The following is a 14,548-nucleotide window of genomic DNA, read 5'->3' as shown; positions in this document are numbered from 1 at the left end:
CGGACTACAGGCGTACTGAAGTACGGATGACGAGTACGCTCAATACTTATACAACCGGCGGCCGCAGTACCTCAGCATCGACCCCGGAGACATCTCCGAGCAGAAGGCGCTGCGCCAGCGGCTCAAGTGCAAGCCCTTCCGCTGGTTCATCACCCAGGTGAGACACTCGTCCTACCCTCAGGATTAAGCCTTTATAAGGCAGTGGGAATATAATTTCCCCACCATATTTTGAGCTTTATTAGTTTGTCTTAAGGTCCCATAACAATTAATTTTCAAATAAATAAATATGTTATTTATGACTATTGGGCGATTATCACACTGCACCGCGCTCCGCCGCGGTCCGCGTGGTGACATATAAAGCTAAGCGTCCACTTGTCGGTATCGTACGCAACCGACGCATCGGTATCGGATGTGCGATGCGTAAAATGCGGACAGGTGGACGCACTATACGAGTTTCTATATAAATAATACTACGATCCGTTGGATGCGATACGTCCGATGCGTACGATACCGTCATGTGGACGCTTAGCTTAACGAATCCCGCGCGCTAACACATTGTCAGTGTGTTGTGTCGCGCGTGTTTTCTATTCAAACTGAAGTACTTGCATATAATGATTAAATCTGTCGTCCCGCGTACCGCGGCGGAGCGCGGTGCAGTGTGATAATCGCCTTAAGGGGTTTACATTTAAAGTTTACTGAGATGTTTTTGCGTTGTTTGAAAACATTCAGCAATAAACGCGGTTTTTAATCTTGTACAATGTTACGGAATCCTTCTTGGTTTCCGATTTCCAATTAGTATTGGAATGTTTTTTTAAATTAATTAAATTTCGGATTTCAGGTTGCATTCGACTTGACACTAAAGTACCCACCAGTGGAACCAAAGCCATTTGCGGAAGGAAGGGTGAGTTTATTCATTTAAATTGAAATATTTTCGGATTTGTTAGTTCTTTTCTCTTTTTCCTTTTCATTTCTTATCTGCAATACTACACAGTCTTTGCCAAACCACGCCTAAATACTCGTAGATGTGTGAAAGCACTGCAATCTAAAGCCGCGTCATGGAGTTATGTGTGTCGCGAAGAAAAAATGGGCGTCCGCTAACGCAGTTTCAGGTCTCATGTTGTAATAATCAGGCTGATGATTCATGATGCTATAGGCTAGTTTCCTAAAAAAATTTTTTTAGTCCGTCATGTTTAATATCAAAAAATATTGGACACATATATTTTTATTTGTCAATCCAACAAATAATTACATAGTTATGGTGCGTTGAAGTTCCGCACGACGTCACAACGTGCGGCACTTTTATGCACGCATTGACGTCACGGGCCTCTTCTTATGAACTTTGGCGCGCTTTATCTCTTTAAATTTTCATTAGTTTGAAAAAGTGAAAAATACGTGTAGAGTATTTTTTGATAAGTTAACTGACGGACTAATTAAAACTCTTGCTTTTTGACCCAGTAAACATCCCTATTGTAATATTTCAGGTAAAGCCAGTGATCGACCCAAGCTTCTGTATCGACGCGCACCATGGCGGACAAACAGATATCTTACAACTGCGGAAGTGCTCCGATGCCGATACCGTAGAACAAGAGTTCGTGCTGTCCTGGCACAAGGACATCAAGTGAGTAAACTGGATTGTGTTCTAACGAAGGGATAGATTCAAGTTTCTGTATCGACGCGCACCACACACAGGGGACGAATGGACGAGTTGCAACTGCGTAAGTGCTTTGACGTCGCCACTGCAGAACAAGAGTTCGTGCTGTCCTGGCACAAGGACATCAAGTGAGTAAACTGAATTGTGTTCTAATGAAGGGATAGATTCAAGTTTCTGTATCGACGCGCACCAAGGAGGACAAACGGATGAGTTGCAACGCGTAAGTGCTTTGACGTCGCCACTGCAGAACAAGAGTTCGTGCTGTCCTGGCACAAGGACATCAAGTGAGTAAACTGAATTGTCTTCTAAGGAAGGGATCGACCCAAGCTTCTGTATCGACGCGTACCACGGCGGACAAACAGATGTCTTACAACTGCGGAAGTGCTCCGACGCCGATACTGCAGAACAAGAGTTCGTGCTGTCCTGGCACAAGGACATCAAGTGAGTAAACTGTATTGTAGCCAGGCCATGGTGTCCTACCTTATAGACGCCATGTTGAATTCAAGATACCCTATTCTGTATTCTTTCAGGGTATTGTATTCGAGTTGATGCCACCACTGGATACAGTTAATATTCTAGTCAATTGACATACTTTTTTGAGCGTTAAAATGCGGCACTTTCTGCCTTACTTAATATATTTTAAGATGATTTTCAGACTGATTTTGTTTTCAGGATTCTATTTTCTTTTTGAGAAGTTTTGTTTTAAAATTATTAGTCTCACGGAACTACTCAATTATCATGATAAAAAAAAAGTCAACAACCCTTTATCCCATAGATTAACATTTATTTTGAAAGTTATTGAAAACTGATTCGGTATTATTCCGGGGTTATCATAAACTATACAGATGTGTCTGTACAACTATACATTTACAGGTGTCAAGTACTTAACCAATAGGGGTAATGAAATCGAAATTCTATTTAGTCCGTCAGACAGATAATAAAAAAATTTTGGAGACTTGTTTTTTAATTTTTTTCATAATCGAATAATTGCAGTATTATATTGAGTTGAAATGTCGCGTGACGTCACTTTTGAGTAAAAAATCTACGCCATTTCAACTCGATGTAGCACTGTTATTATTTTAATTATGAAAGAAAATAAAAAATACGAGTCTAATATTTTCTAATTATCTGTCTGATGGACGAATAATTAAAATTTTGTCATCTAGCCTATTGTAATGAGGGCTATCGTTTTAGCGCTCACCAGTTAGCGCCACTGTAGAGTAAGGTCCTGTCACTTGCTAGTAGCGAAGTCAGTGGCGCCAACTGGTGAGTGCGAAAGTGGTAGGAGGACTATCGCATTTGCACTCATCAAGATGGCGCCACTGTAGAGTAAGGTTCTGTCAATCGCCAGGGGTGCCAACTGTTAAGTATAAAAACGATAGCCCTCATTAATTGTAATTGCAGGTGTAAGAAGAGGAACATGTGCTGGGACCTGCCCGACGCGCGGCCGCGGCGCAGCCTGCAGCTGTATGCCTGCCATCTTGGTGGCGGCAACCAGCTGTGGCGGTACCGCCCGGTGAGTTACCACCAGGCCATTTAGTTTGTAGTGTTGTAAGAAACTCGAGCGAGTCTTGGAGTCTTGGGAGAGAACTTGAGCAATTTTTGAAGACTTAAAATAAAACTTAGAACACAAAGACTGATGCCCGTTTTCACCATCAATCCCTAATTTTTAAGTGACTCCTTTGAAAACAAAATTCCTGTTCTATGTTACCATAGGGGTCACTTAAAAATTAGGAATTGATGGTGAAAACAGGCATGAATCTTTTTAAAAGAACTTATGTCTGAGGAGTCCTCTAAATCCATAAATCTGTGATCTAGTGGTAAGACCACCTGCTTCAGATGCATAGGTCCCGGGTTTGATTCCCAGTGGGGGCAGATTTTTCTGTTCGGTTTGGTTAGTGGTGGGTAGGGCTTGTTCTAAGTCCGCCAGGCTAGCTACCACCCTCTTACCTAAGTTTGTCGCCATAACAACAATGTTAACAACATTGTTGTGTTCCGGCAGTTAGAGGTAAGATAGCCAGTTCCTCCGTGGTTGAGGATTCCGGATGAAGCTCGCTTCCACCTTCGGCCTGATCGTCACTTACCATCAGATGAGATACAGGTCAAGAGCTTCCTCGTTGCGGGATAAAAAAATCTGTAATAAATATATTTAGATGACGATATAAAATCATCCACTATTACCTATAATAAACCAACTCATGAATATTAACTTTTCCAATAGCAGTCCATTATTAAATGTAAGGAAAAGAACGTCACAAAACACTTCAATTAACCGCTACCTGCTCTTTGGTTTCTTCTTTATACATCGAGTAATTGAACGTTCTATCCGATTGTCGAGCGCATTACCACAAAATATAACAGAAGGTAAACTCATGTATGTACCTCGCTTTGCATACCTCTCTCGCTCGCACGCTCGGCCGTCGCGCTAGGGTTGTCTTGTCATGTGTTGCGTTTATTTCGTTATGATAGAAAAATGTTACTCTTAATACTATGCAAGAAAGACAATAACAGATATCCACGTATACTTATCTATATTTAGTACGTTATTATAGTAATAGTTTGCAAACAAATACACGAGAAGGAAGTAGTATTTAGTTGAGTGGTTGACACTATTATCCAACTATCCAACTTAATATTATAAATGCGAAAGTTTGGATGTCTGGAATCTGGATGTCTGGATGTTTGTTGCTCTTTCACGCAAAAACTACTGAACGGATTTTGATGTAACTTTACAGTATTATTGTTTATAACCCTGAATAACATATAGGCTATAATTTATGACGATCTGTGACAAACTAAATTTCACGCGGGTGAAGCCGCGGGCAAAAGCTAGTTATCCAATAATTCCTAAAACCTCTCTAAAACATTCAACATATTCCTAATGATTGAGTTGGCTTTCAATTTCAATTGAAATTCAAATAAATAACTTACTTACCTCCCCGAATCAACTGGTAATTTAAAAAATGAAAATTCGGTATTTAATTATGAGTTTAAGCAACCAAATACCGAACAATTATAATACGACATTTTCTGTTCACTCATTTTCGTCAATTTCGCAAAACAAAATAATATCACAGGCGGTTGACCGGCGCGTGACTCAAGCGAACCACAGCGAACGTGTGGCGAACGTCTGTCGCGCCACGTCGCGCTCGCATTCGTCCAAGACAGTCTTGCTAGAGCGGTGTCTATGTGTGCGTGGCTCGAGCGCGTTTAGTATGGAGTTTGTCTTCTGTTATATTTTGTGGCATTACCGTCATGTTACTTGTTTCTATTATCTTGCCATAGTTATTGTCGTAATGTATCTGTTATATCGTCGGCCGTTTGGTGTAGTGGTTCGAAACGGACTACTGTTCCGGAGGTAGCGAGTTCGATTCCCGCACAGTACAAACATTTGTGTGCATGAACATATTTGTTTGTATTGGACTGGGTGTTTTCTATGTATAATCAGTATGTATTTACAAAAAAAAAAGTATTTAAGTATGTATGTATGTTTATATCCGTTGTCTAGTACCCATAGTACAAGCTTTGCTTAGTTTGGGACTAGAAGCGCAGTGTAAAATGTCCAAAGATATTTATTTATTTATTTTATTTATTATTATTGTAAAATTGCTATAAAAATATTGTATTGTCTGCTTCCAGTCAACACAACAAATAAAGCATGGCGGCAACGAAAACTGCGTGGAGTTCGATCGCGCCACACACGCGCTTTACATTAACCCGTGCGACGCGACCAGAGACACACAGCGCTGGAGCATAGACAAGGTAGACCTCGACACCATCGCCAAGTGGGACACCATGCCGTTGAAGGTCACAGGCCCTGTGGAGGAGTATAAGTAAGTTTCTATTACCAGGCCTGTTCATCTCCGCGAGTTTACATCGAAAACAAAACACGCACGATGGCCCACCTACAGGATACTATTCGACAAGGCCTCACATACGAGCGAACATTGACTCACGCACGCGTATACTTGTGTATGATGGAAGAAAATAAAGAAAATGGTGTACTAAATACTGTGCAGTATTTAACTGCCTAAATAATAATAAAAACACAGAATGTACTTTTTTAAGTTGCCTCAAGACACTGAGAGGTAAGTAGTTAATATTATTGATGATAATTCATGCTAAATCATGTATTTCCTCCGCCATTTTTTTGTCGGCCGTTTGGTGTAGTGGTTCAGAACGGACTACTATGCCGAGAGGTCCCGGGTTCGATTCCCGGCCGGGCAGAAATTGAAATGATGAATTTTAATTTCTGTGACGGGTCTGGGTGTTACTATGTATAATATGTATGTATTTAAAAAAAAAAAGTATATAAGTAGTATATCCGTTAAGCTAGCACCCATAACACAAGCATATTAATTGCTTACTTTGGGGCTAGATGGCGCTGTGTGAGATTGTCCAAAGATATTTATTATTTATTATTATTATTATTTATTTTCCGCAGTTTGGCACCTCACGTCACATCATTTTATCGAAGTCAGCCCTATAGCTTCGGCGCAGTGCCGATCACTGACGTTTGTCAACAAAATGGTGCTTGACTCTTGAGACAGTCTAAATTACACCATATTGTTAATGACATTGAGCATACATTTTTTTAAATATCTTCGCGAAGTAAAACTTCTGTACGTAGTACTTATTATTATTCTGTGCTATTACTTTTAACCCTTTCCCTACATAGTCCTTGGAAACCAAAGTCCCTCTCAATACGGGGTATTTTAACCTTTTTTTTTTTTTTTTTTTTTTTTTTATGTGATAGGAGGCAAACGAGCAGACGGATCACCTGATCACCTGTCAAATTGTTTGCTCCACTTTACATCAAGATATTTTAAAAAGTATGAGACTTACGGTATTGAAATTTGGAATATTGTATTCTGCAACTAATGTAGTTTCATTATTACTAGAGCATTTTACACTTAATTTACAATTTTATTGTTTTTTTGTCGTAAACCGTGATGTAAAAACAATACTGGATGCCACCCGTATTGAGAAGTGACTTTTGACTTGGCAACTATAGGTGCCTCCCGTAGGTAAGAGATTAAAACGTTGAAAAACGCCCATATATTTAAGACAGGCAGGTCCGTTGTTGCTTTAACAGATTATTAAAACGTTTGCATTTACCATCCTGTGATATTATATCTGTACCATAGACCAAAGTAAATTCAGAGTCAGTGAAATTACATTCAACTATCACTAGTCGTTGACGACGATTTTTTTTAGCAAGAAACACTTTTTAATGTAAAATAAGTGAGAAAACCTCTCAACACACATTGCGAGGTTTTCACTTATCAACTCTTAGTCTGATATATCAATATTAATTCGACGATTCATATTTTTATTGTCTATGGCTCGAATGTCTGACAGTTCACTGATTGGAATTGAAAAGTAATATTTATTACATCTATTAATTAATCACTGATCACGATAGATTTTAAACATATCTTGTTTAAAAGTACTCACATATTTAAGTCTCGATGGTGTTGCAGGTATTTTAGTATATTTAAATTATTATGTTAATAAAAATAACAGATACGGTTTTCAAATGTGGTCTAACTAACTACAAGGCATTCTTTAACCACTCTATCATTAAATGTATTAATAATTCATTAGTTATACGAGTACGTATGGACGATTAACGTATTACACATTATTTACGTATATGAATAGGATGCTTTTAAAAATTTAGGGAAAATACGTACTGCCATAGTAATATTATCGATGTGCTGATAGATATTTAATTACTGTGTCGTTAATTGTTACATTTGAAATTACGGGATTACTACATTAAAAGTTGGGTTAGGCCCAGAACATACGGCGAAACGCAACTGCAACGAAACTGCAACTTGTAGTTACTTTTGAGTTACATCTAAGTTTCTGCCGTAGCGTCCGTTGAGAGACCACACATGACGCGACCAGTTTGAAACTTTCAGTTTCAGTTTCATTCATCAGAATCATCAGAAAGTTGCAGTTTCGTTGCAGTTGCGTTTCACCGTCTGTTCTGGGTCTTAGAAATACGGAATTAAGTGTTGCATGATATAAAAGATTTTAAGAATTTCAATAGTTAGTAAAATTACTAATATACAATAAAATAGGGAACGAAGTGTTTCTGACCGAAGGAAGTTTGCGTGGATGTTAAAACTTATTTAAACCTTTTTGACTTATTTAGACAGTTGATATTTCTTATTGGAAATGTTTATTATAATATTATAAGGCTTTTAATGTTGCTTCTAACTAAGTAGATTACAATAATTACTGGGCGATATGTGATATAATCAGTACTTATAGAGTATTGTTAGGAATCTGAACTTTTATAGACGTAAATAGGTGTTGCCAGTTCTGTTTTAAATATTTTTGTCGTAAATAAATAATAATAATTAGATTTGTTTGAAACAAGCTTGCATGAAAATGGAATACTATTATAATGACACTTATTATTTACGGAATCACAGAGAGCGCCGTATTTTTGGTGATGTTTATTTATAAAGCCCGGTCTATGAGCACGTAGAATTTTGTTCAATGACCCCAAGCTACCCATCCTTATCGCTCGCGCGTAATTATATTGCTGTCGCGACTGTGCAACCGGCGCCCGCTGTGAGTGTGCGAGCGCGACAGCAACATAATTACGCGCGAGCGATAAGGATGGGTAGCTTGGGGTCATTGGACAAAATTCTACGTGCTCGCAGACCTGACTATACATAGTTGTTGCAATTCCCGAAGGCGAGTGAGCTTTACATGTGTGGTGGCTCGCTACTGTTCGTTTTTTTAAGTTTTGATAGACATTAACACGACATTACACTATGTTATGTGCATGTACGTACACGTACACACACAAGTAAAGCTCACTCGAACTAACTACAGGGCATTCTTTAACAACTCTATCATTAAATGTATTAAGAATTATTTGATACGAGTACGTATGGACGATTAACATATTACACATTATTTACGTATATGAATAGGATGCTTTTAAAAATTTAGGGAAAATACGTACTGCCATAGTAATATTATCGATGTGCTGATAGATATTTAATTACTGTGTCGTTAATTGTTACATTTGAAATTACGAGTGAGCTTTACATGTGTGGTGGCTCGCTACTGTTCGTTTTTTTTAAGTTTTGATAAACATTACCACGACATTACACTATGTTATGTGCATGTACACGTACACACACAGGTAAAGCTCACTCGCCTTCGTGAGTTGCAAGAACTATACTACTGTAGTAATGCATTTATTGGACGCACACATCATCATTAAAGCTTGTTATGTGTGGTAACTGGTAAGTAATCCGTTTTATTAGGTAATAATAATATATTTTAATTTTAAAAGCGTTATGTAAGCTATGTGCATTTTCAATGCATGGAATTGGAATAATTCTACATAAATTATTCGTAAAATTTTAAGTTAGAATAGATTTATAGTCAAATTATGACACATTTGACTGCGCCATAGTGTTTTATAGAATTGATGTTTTACAAAAGCAGCTGGATTATATGGGTAGACATATAATTATTTTGTGTATAGTCATAATTTTATTTGAGTTATGTTTATCTAAAAAGAGGCTCTATTTATCTTTAAGTTTATGTAAGTTTATCTGTCTAAAATTCGTTCCCAGTATTCATTTAAACTTTTGAAAAAAAGAATTGTTCTTCTTAGCGAAAGAAAAATTCCAACAAAGCAGTTCATGTATACCTATTTCGTGGTACATTCCATTTAACTAGAGTAATTAAAGTTCCTTACATAATATAAGAAAAAAGCCAACTGAGCCATAATGTCCCTATTCACACTATTTATTTCAAGCAGGTTTAAGTTAGTAGGTCACGCAGGTTAGTTACTAAAATAATATAGTATCTCGCATATAAATATAAAATATGATCCCAAAGATATTATTTATGTATTATTTATTAGTATTAAATTGTTATAAATATTTTTTAACATGTTGCTTGGATAGACAAAAATTATGAAGTTATATTTAGGTAACTGATCAAGTAGTAATTGCTTACCTAAAATGTGCAATATTTTCTGAAAACAATTTTAATTGACATGAATTTTTATTAAATTCCAATCTTGTAGCAATGTATTTAGAAACTTATTTTTATGAATCGTTTATTCTATACCTAATTAGGTAGATGAAATATATTTTTCTCAAGATGTTGGCGACGAATTTTGTATGTTAAGTTTAGTTGTATGACTGTTATGTTTAATTTGTGTGTTCGAGTCTATGATGTTTGTTTAACGCGTGTTGAAATAATCGTGAAACATATCACTAGTTGTAATTATGCACTTGTGGCACTAGACGCGGAGAGTATCGGAATGAGAGTGTATTATTATAGTCTGGCAGAATCTATACTAATATTATAAATGCGAAAGTAATTCTGTCTGTCTGTCTGTCTTGCTTTCACGCCTAAACCACTGAACCGATTTTGATGAACTTTGGCATAGAGATAGTTTGAGTCCCGGGAAAGGACATATGATGGTTTTTATCCCGGTTTTTGAAACAGGGACGCGCGCGATAAAGTTTTTCTGTGACAGACAGTCATTAATCATAAAAGTGTAAAAAATACATTTGTACAAACAGTATTGCTGATGTGCTGATTATTAGAGCTAGTTTACTCTAAAATATTTATTTTAAGACATTGTTTGGCAGATAATTTGTTTCCCCATCTCGACTATAAAGTGAGGTTTAGACTAGTAATAAAACTTGCAGAAGTTGACTTCCGCAAGCTGTTTACCACTGTGTAAATAGCAAGTTGGCAAGCTAACTTCTGCAAGATTTACATAGTGGCGACAGCTTGCAGAAATCAACTTCTGCAAGTTTTATTGCCAGTCTAAACCTCGCATAATAATATTTAGTGTCATTTCGCACGACTATTCCAGGGTTTCGTACGTTATTAACTAACGACGGTTACGGTACGGTATGTTACGGTTTATTTTGGTGTATTTAGTCATAACTAGTCTGAGAGTCGTATTCTAAAACGACGTTCATTACTCAAGTCAAGGAGACTTCTGATTGAGATATTTGAGAATCTGTGCTTGAGTTGGAGCGTTGTCTAAGAATACGGGCCTTATTGAAGCCAATATCATAGTCAGTTTTATCATAAAATAGTGTTAAGTTTAATTTAGTTTATTAATATTCTGTATTTGGAATAACGTAAGCGTAACGCTACGTGTTTAATGTTGACACACACTTTGCCAGACTATATTAGTATACTGGATTATTGAGAATTAAAATATTTTTGTAATGGCGTAACTGGTTTTTATTTTAGGTTCCCGGTGGTCGTTGGTGGAGTGTGGCTTTTGGCTTTAAGGCTTTGCTGTAGAACGTAAGGCTTTCTATTTATTTTAACCTTTTTATATTTCTAAGTGTGTGGTGGTGGAAGTAAATTATAAATGGTGGTGGTCCAATGTCTTCAGTCACTATAGTGATATGTTTGCGGTAACTAAATAACTAAAGTATTGAAAAATACTGACTATTTTTTTTAATTTTATGGGTAGGTAAGTACCTAGTTAATAAAAAAAGTCTATCAATATTTTTCTTATAGTTATAGATTTCACTACGCACACTTGAAAAATTACTGCATGCGTTTTTAACACACGTCAGAAATGTTATTTATGAGTGTTTAGTCCATATTGTGTGGAGGAGTTTAAAAGAAACAAAGTAGTATATTTTAGTATTTTATTACATATTCCATTAGAATACTTTCTATATTTATTATTGTACATGCTTACTTCGCCATACAGCACGCACGCCGATCTAATGAGTATGGCCGTAAACTATCTATACACATTGAGGCGACTGCGAAGCTTGGTGCGCTGGCAACACTGCGGCTTAAGGCCGGGACTTTTTAAAACTACCCGCGAGCATAAATATGGAATCACCTTATTTGTTCCGAGTTCCGATGGTAAAAACTAAATGACTAATAGAAGATAAAACTGGTACCAATTTAAAGGTAATATTATGAACTGTAAATTGATACCATAGATACATACATAGTCGTTCAGTTCTCAAGATCGTTTGGGACAAAGTACCGTTGATTCCATACTTTTGCTCGTAAGTATAGGCAATATAGTGGCCAGCAATTTTGAATTTTATGGCACTGTATTAAGGTCGAAAAACTTACTAATGCAAGTTACATGCGTTTGAACACTAGTCTAAAGTGACGTTTAGCATGGAAATGTCATTTCAAAGTAGTGTTCATTATGTAACTTTTTAACAGTAAAGGGGTTAGAGTGGCAAGATGTATCTTTGTTTTTATTGCAAATGAGACTTATTATGACTTGGATAATGTTGCAATTTTTAATAATTGTTTTTTTTATAAAATTTCAGGAAATTATGACTGCAAAATTGTTTTAAATTGGTAAAGATATTTAGGGGTATTTAATTGAATATTGCCAATTTGTGTTTTAAGTGTAACAATCGCACCCAGCTTCCCGTCCCACGCAGTATCTACAATAGTACAAATTAAATGCAGCACGAAGAATTCAGTTCTACAGTAAATGCTCTGTCCGTGAATCCGTCACAAGCTCTAACTATCTATAAGTTCAATAGTCTATGGATCTGCGGCGACGGTCGTCTATGGTACTGCGGTATTGCTCTATGGTTCGACCTCGGAGTCTATGGACAGTAAGAGGTTAACAGGGGATATAACTCTACAGTTTCACCGACAACTGCCCGATATATTACATTTCCATACTCTAGAATCTTAACGGTTTACATTATAAATAATCGAAGCGTAAAGATATGTACAATATTTTTACAAATTACGTCCTCATTAAGTACCTATTTACAAATTAGAATTCTTTATACATTATAAAAAAGATAACTATACTGCTCTAGTAAATATCACCGCAAAATCAATAACTACATTCACAATATATAATATATATTAATTTAAATAAAAATACACCTTATGATACTAAATAAAGAATAAGACGTATTACATTACAATGTATTGCTTCGTTTAGTCACATTTTGCAAAAATATCACCATCGCTGGGCCGGCGGTGCGGACCCGGGTACTCATTTTCCCTTCAATATACTTTTTTTTTGTAAAAAATATCATCCGCATCATATCACCAGCCACTCAGTCACCTAGCATTAAATTAGTACCTCTAACACAGAGTAGACACCACAATTTAAATGAGACACATATGGACATATACTATTTATACTACTTTTTTTTAATTACAATTTATTTCCGGCTTCTTGCTGACTTATCGTTGAGGAACTAACACACTAGTGACCGCGTAAAACGTAGTATAGTCACTTACGCCGTTTTACGCGGTCGTACAAAAATTATAACAACGAAAAGTCAGTCTCGAAAAAAATGCACAATAAGTCAGCCAGAAGTTGCCCTAAACGGTTACGGTTACGGTAAAACCTACTGCTCGATTATTGCACAACACATGCAGAATGTACGTATTAACGTTTCTGTAGTTTAATTAGTTTAGTTTATTTGTCTATTTATTTTACGAGGCCTTCTACTGTTACGGGATTAGTGTATCGCTACATAGAACTCTGTCGCTCCGAACGAATCGTATGGCTAGAGGGAACTGATACTGAGCCGAGTTCTGATCTCTGCAAATTGCATACGACGGGTTCCGCTGTGTTGAAGCAAACGATAATGATAGGGACCGTTAATTTGGAGAGTCAGACGCGTACCGTGGAATATAAAAAATATAAAATTATTGCTTAAATAGTAATAGTATTGCGAAGTAAAAAAGACCTTAGGTCTAACATTAAAAAGGAACAACTACAAGAATAAAATATTATTATTTACAAATACCTAATTTTAAGGATAGAACGAAATATTTGGCTAAAATGTGATAGGAATACATTGATTGTGAAATGATAAATTATTCTACATGGTGATGTATATGCGTAGTACATGTTAGGGATTAAAATAGTAAAATATATTGTTAAATTAATATCATAATTGGTAAAGTAAAAATTGTGATCGCATTGAGTATTTTGGTTCCATTATTATGCTCAGTTTGACGTATTAATAGTTATTATTTAATTCATTTTATTTATGACTCGGTACCCTGTTGAGAGTTGTTACAAGAGATTCATTTTCAGTCCAAAGAAGAAAGGGCTAACGTATCAAAAATAAGCTAATATACGGGGGTAAACAATACGCCTAAGTACGAAAAGCGAAATAAATCGTGTCACTCCCATTACGGCCTACGAAGGGACCGTCCCAGAATTCATTCCACGTCCTAAATTTATTCCTTCCCAATCACACGAATCTTTCAGTCCATTCCCTATCGAGAACTACACCGATCACAAAAGTTCAATTCTAATACACAACATTTTACCGAGGCAGACCGTCGAAACATTTCAGTCCTATAAAAATAGTGAGAACTAAAACCGTTTTGTCGACGTCGGCCATTTTGTCGCCGTCAAGTCGGGTGAACAAAATGGCGTCGGGTTATGGCACGTTAGTGGAGTCACGAGCGATGACGCGCTCGGCCGCTCTTTCTCCGTTTCCTCCGTCCGTCGCGGACGAAGACGATGTTGGCGGGGTCGTCGGCCAGCTGCGGGTACTTGGACACGGAGTGGACGTCGCGGGCGGCCCAGCCGTCCACGATGCCGTGGGAGATCAGCTCCTCCTTCTCCTCCTCGGTCCAGGAGCCGCGCCCTTCCCAGCCCGCGGCCACGAGAGCTTTCTCGCGCTCCCACGCGCGAGCCGCGGCCCTCTTGTGCGCGTGTTTCAGCAACTTGATACGCTCTTGAGTAGGGTCTACTCCGTACCGAAGCACTATCACCGCTTGAGCTGAGCCCTTGCCCACTGCGTGGACTCGTACCTGAAAATTTTAATTTACTTTTTTATGATTTGCTTTCGAATATACAATTTCAACATTACGTCATATGGGAGGCAGGCCATGTAATAATGATCGAAA

The 14,548-nt window shown here is 37.3% G+C and overlaps 2 protein-coding genes across 4 annotated transcripts in view; one reads left to right on the top strand and one right to left on the bottom strand.

Moving 5' to 3' along the window:
* Nucleotides 1-5,488, top strand: part of LOC135073434 (N-acetylgalactosaminyltransferase 6-like) — a 33,926-nt gene extending 28,438 nt beyond the window's left edge. The window contains exons 17-23 of the mRNA XM_063967616.1: nucleotides 68-157; nucleotides 839-901; nucleotides 1,482-1,618; nucleotides 1,690-1,779; nucleotides 1,979-2,092; nucleotides 3,056-3,167; nucleotides 5,291-5,488. Coding sequence (XP_063823686.1) covers nucleotides 68-157; nucleotides 839-901; nucleotides 1,482-1,618; nucleotides 1,690-1,779; nucleotides 1,979-2,092; nucleotides 3,056-3,167; nucleotides 5,291-5,488 — 804 coding nt within the window. The remainder of the gene's footprint in view (nucleotides 1-67; nucleotides 158-838; nucleotides 902-1,481; nucleotides 1,619-1,689; nucleotides 1,780-1,978; nucleotides 2,093-3,055; nucleotides 3,168-5,290) is intronic.
* A 5,820-nt stretch (nucleotides 5,489-11,308) lies between these two features.
* Nucleotides 11,309-14,548, bottom strand: part of LOC135073042 (teneurin-m) — a 207,470-nt gene continuing 204,230 nt past the window's right edge. For all 3 annotated transcript variants that reach the window (XM_063967050.1, XM_063967052.1, XM_063967051.1), the window contains exon 17: nucleotides 11,309-14,452. In XM_063967050.1, the coding sequence (XP_063823120.1) occupies nucleotides 14,096-14,452 (357 nt within the window). In that variant the 3' untranslated portion in view covers nucleotides 11,309-14,095. The remainder of the gene's footprint in view (nucleotides 14,453-14,548) is intronic.

The sequence above is a fragment of the Ostrinia nubilalis genome, chromosome 7 (assembly GCF_963855985.1).
Source record: "Ostrinia nubilalis chromosome 7, ilOstNubi1.1, whole genome shotgun sequence".
In the NCBI taxonomy this organism is placed as follows: Eukaryota; Metazoa; Arthropoda; class Insecta; order Lepidoptera; family Crambidae; genus Ostrinia; species Ostrinia nubilalis.
This window is presented reverse-complemented; position numbering and strand designations above follow the sequence as displayed.